General features: G+C 60.9%; 2 protein-coding genes across 2 annotated transcripts in view; one reads left to right on the forward strand and one right to left on the reverse strand.

Moving 5' to 3' along the window:
• The window catches only part of EMIHUDRAFT_446652 (hypothetical protein), a 2,217-nt gene extending 1,621 nt beyond the window's left edge, over positions 1–596 (reverse strand). The window contains exons 1-2 of the mRNA XM_005756841.1: positions 335–596; positions 86–228 (exon numbers count right to left, since the gene is read on the reverse strand). Coding sequence (XP_005756898.1) covers positions 86–228; positions 335–587 — 396 coding nt within the window. The 5' untranslated portion in view covers positions 588–596. The remainder of the gene's footprint in view (positions 1–85; positions 229–334) is intronic.
• A 3,361-nt stretch (positions 597–3,957) lies between these two features.
• Positions 3,958–4,128, forward strand: EMIHUDRAFT_50125 (hypothetical protein; the record flags this gene model as incomplete). The annotated part of the gene is made up of 1 exon (XM_005756842.1): positions 3,958–4,128. A coding segment is annotated over one exon (171 nt), but the record flags the coding sequence as incomplete, so codon positions are not given.
• Between the last annotated feature and the right edge of the window lie 316 nt (positions 4,129–4,444).

Here is a 4,444-nt window from a genome sequence, read left to right on the forward strand (position 1 = left end):
GCCGCCGCGACGAGACGAGGGCTTTGAGGCGGCGAGGGCCGTGGCCGGTACGAGCGTGGCGCGAGGGGCGGGAGGAGGGAGGCACCGAGCCGCCGTGGCACGAGCCGGCGTTGCCGCAGTTGAGCATGTGCTGGACCGAGAGCTGGATGTCGGTGCCCTGCGCCTTGCGCGCAATCTTGATGCGGTCGGCGAGCGCCGAGAGCGAGCCGTGCGCCCAGCACGAGCCACCTACGGAGGGCGTCGGCTGTGAGAGAGGCGGTGCGGTGGAAAGGGAAGGAGCGGTGGAAAGGGAAGGAGCGCAGTAATGGGAAGAGGAAGGGCGGGGCGTGCGCACAATATTGGGGGATGTGCTGGTTGAGCGACGGCGTGCAGTAGTTGACGCCGTCCTTGTCGCACCACGTAAAGTCGTCCGGGTACGATGTGAGTTCTGCGAGCGAGTCGTGAGACGTCTCCGACGACGAGTTGCCCTTCCAGACGATGCCGAGCGCCTCGACCTCGGCGCGCGGCAGCAGTTCGGAGTGGCGCGTGGGCGCGATGCTCTTGACGCCAACGCCGGCAGCGAGCGAGGAGAGAGAGTAGGCGAGCATCTGGAGCAGTCCAAGTCCAAAGGTTTGCGACTGATCGACTTTGGTCGCGCGACTTCTTTTTCTCCGCCGGGCGTGTTCTTCTTTCTTGCCGGCCGGCGAGATTGCTAGAGGTGGAGCAAGCCTGCTCTAGCCTCGCGTGTTACCTCCTGTCGTCTGTTGTGTTGTTGTGCCCTTGTTTGCTCCTTTGGCACCTTGGAGTGCTGGGGGGGGCGAGGATGTGGGCATGTATGTGGCCCTGAGTTATGAGTACGTCTATCTACTCAGGGTGTGTGGCAGCTAGCTGGCTGTGTGTCTTGTGAGCCTGTTTGTGTCTGTGTGTCGCTCTCGTGCGTGCCGTCATCATCTGTCCAGCGTCCACCCATACCGCGTTGGTGTCCAGTCCGAGCCTGGCTGTTATTCACCTTCCTAATTACATTCTTTCTTTCTTCTTCAGCTACCTACCTACCTTCAACTATCTCCATGAGAAGAAGAGATCCCGTCATGAATGGTGCAGGAAGGGTAAGTATAGGGGCCCGTGCGCGCAAGGAAGGGAAACAGGCATCGTCGTAGAATCTCTTCAAAGTTAATAAAAATCTCTCTCTCAAAGCGAGGGCCGGCATGTAAGAACACAAAACACTCTCTCTGTAAGAAAGAAACCAGAAAAAAGAAAGAAAAGAGACAACCAAGGGAGGGATGGAGGACGGCACGCCGCCACCACACAGGGATTTTAAGGAGAGGAGTGTGGTGCTAGCCGTCGCCCACCCTCGGGCGTCTACCACTTCCTATCTCTCTTCGCAGTTTCTCACCAATTCTCGCAGCGACCTTCATGCCACCTCTCGGCTCTCGTTCTTCTCACTCTCGTCCTCGTTCTCTCCCCTGAGGGAGGGTGTAGAGGATGTAGAGTGTGGAGCGCTGTAGAGCTGTAGAGATGTAGAGCGCTCTGGAGCGCTGTAGAGCTGTAGAGCTCTACATCCGCCGCGTGACGATGCGCCTCCGTTGTAGAGCGATGTAGAGCGCGATTTTGCTGTAGAGTTTGTTGTAGAGGCTCTACAGCAAAACCGCCGGGAAGGCAGTGACTCAAAGAGGTCGAGTCGCACTAATGGGGTGTCTCCGAGCTTGCTGGAGCTCTAATGCCTCTAATGGTAGAGCTGTCAAACGTTAAGAGCTGAACAGTGTTGCTAGTGTTAACAGTAACAACAGAACAACAGTGGGGCTCCCCAACAACAGTAGCTAACGTTAGGCCAGCTGAACAACAATAAGGAAGGCCTGGCAGTGACCCACGACGATCTCCAGCGTCCAGTGCGGGTAATACCCGAAAATACCTGGAAAACCCCAGGTATTTTCGGGTTTTACCCGGGTTTTTTGGCATTTTCTGCTTGCTGACCGCTGAACAACAGTAACAACAGTAACAAACAGTAACAGCTTGGGCTGGGGAGAACACTTGAACAACGTTGAGGATTTTCAGCCAACAATAGTGCAACTGTTAGGCCCAAAGTTAACGTTTGACAGCTCTATCTAATGGACGGCCCTGACTATCCCTGACACACAGAGAGTCACTCCGACGGCACACAACACCCTATAACTGCGTCATGACCAGCCTGCCATGCGTCGCCGGTGCCGCATTCGTCGCTGTGCTTCTTTAGCAGGCGGTGGACTGTCGGCTGCGAGGACGGTGGGTCGCATTTGCGCGAGGCGAGGCGAGGCGAGCATTGCTGCGCGTTGCATGCGCCATGACTCGCGCCAGCGCGTGCGGGAGCTCCTGGCTGAGCGTTGAGTCCAGGCGAGTTGCGCTGGCCACGATCGCTACGCCAAGCTGAGCTAACGCGCCGAGGCGCCGGCCAGTCGCAGCCGTGAGGCATGCCATAGCAGCAGAGGCACCTCCTACCCATTGGGCGGGCAGACAGAAGGCCAGGGCAGCACTGGCAAGTGCAACGCGCCTCATGTCGGAGAGCGACCGTGCCTCGTTCGCCGCTTATGATGTAGAGTTTGTGATCTGTGATCTGTGATCTGTGAGGGTCCGCCCGCAGAGTTTGTTGTAGAGATTTCACGTTGTAGAGCGCCTCTACATCGCTCTACAACGGAGGCGCATCGTCACGCGCCGGATGTAGAGCTCTACAGCTCTACAGCGCTCCAGAGCGCTCTACATCTCTACAGCTCTACAGCGCTCTACACTCTATCTACATCCTCTACACCCTCCCTCATTCTCTAACAAACACAATCCTCATTCCCTCCCCTGCTGTTTCATCCTCTGATGACTCATCGCTCTCCTCGGCCTCGTTCTGAGACGCCGCTGCCGTCTGCCTTGCTCTCGCTGCTTCTCTCGCCGCTCTGCGTAACTCCGCCCTCCTCGCGGCATAATTTGGCCCCTCGTGCCTCGAGTTTATCGAGCTCCCCTCGCGCAAGGACCACATTTCTGACTCCCACTCCGATCATTTGCCTCCAAGTCATGTCGTTGCTCAGGTCCACTCTCTCTTCGAACACTTGTACCTCAACGGTCGGAAACCAGAGGAAGCCACAAATGTAGCTCTTGCAAATTTCTTCTTTCCGCTGCCTCGCGGTTGTAGTGCACAGATCGCCGCGACGCCTTGCCTCATGGTCGCCAGCCACCTCTCCGTCCCGACGCTCGAGGCGCACCTGCGCGCCTACATCGAGGCGTCCGACCTGCCCAACGCGCTCGCGTGCTACGAGAACCTGCTGCGCCGCCGACGCACGCCGCAGCAGGCGACCTGCACCGCGCTCCTCGCGCTGTGCGCCGCCAGCTCGCCACGCGACGCGCTCTACGTGGCCGAGACGATGGCCGAGGAGCGCGGCCTCGACCTCGACGAGTACACAAAGATCTGCCGCACGTTTGTGCAGCGGTGCTCGGACGGCGAGCGGCTGGCGCGCTTCCAGGAGGTTGCGCTGGACATGCTCACCTTCTCGGACGACGCGATGCACAACTACTTTTACCACCTCGCCCAGCTGCTCGGCATCGAGCTGCAGGAGGCGCTGCACGCCCGCGGAGGCGCCTCCGAGGTGCAGACGACCCGAGAGCCGTGGCGTGAGCGCGGCGCCACCGGGCTCACCCGCTCCTCTTCGCGTCATCAGGCGGCGGAGATCTCGCTCATCACGCACAAGCGGCAGCTGGACGCGGCGGCGCTCCTCTGCAAGCGCGGTACCATGGTCACCCCGCTGATGGGCCCGCTCCTCGCAAGCATGGGCGGGCGAGAGGGCGCGCCGGGACAGAGGGAGGCTGGCCCGGACCCGTCCACGACACGTCCACGACGATTCCACGCCGCGCCCCGCAGGCGCGCAGGACAAGGCGGAGCTGGTGCGGATGGCGACGACGCCAACGGGCCTCGCGGCGGAGGACGCCCTCGTCAACGCGCGCGCCCTCCTCTCGCAAGCAACCCTCAACGACTCGCAGCGCGCCGCCGTCGACGCGGCGCTCACGCGGCGGCTCACGCTGGTGCAGGGCCCGCCGGGGACAGGCAAGACGACGGTCGCGGTGCAGATCCTCACGCTGTGGGTGCGCGCGCTCGGCGTCAAGCCCGTCCTCGCCACCGCCGACTCGAACGTCGCGGTGGGCAGACAGCAGACCGACTAGCAGACAGCAGACCGACTAGCAGACAACAGACCGACTAGCAGACAGCAGACCGACTAGCAGACAGCAGACCGACTAGCAGACAGCAGATCACCCCCCCTCTCTACGCGTGTTCGCAGGTGGACAACATCCTCGCCTCCCTCGCCAAGGACGAAATCGAAATCTTGCGCCGGGGGGCGACCCCAAACCCGTTGCAAAAACCCGGTCCAAAAACCCGGCCCAAAAACCCCCCCCACTGTTAACCCCCGGGGGGGGGTTTGGTTTTCCCCCCGGGCCCCCCCCCTTTGGGGGGGGG

The sequence above is a fragment of the Emiliania huxleyi genome (assembly GCF_000372725.1).
Source record: "Emiliania huxleyi CCMP1516 unplaced genomic scaffold EMIHUscaffold_942, whole genome shotgun sequence".
Taxonomy (NCBI): Eukaryota; Haptophyta; order Isochrysidales; family Noelaerhabdaceae; genus Emiliania; species Emiliania huxleyi.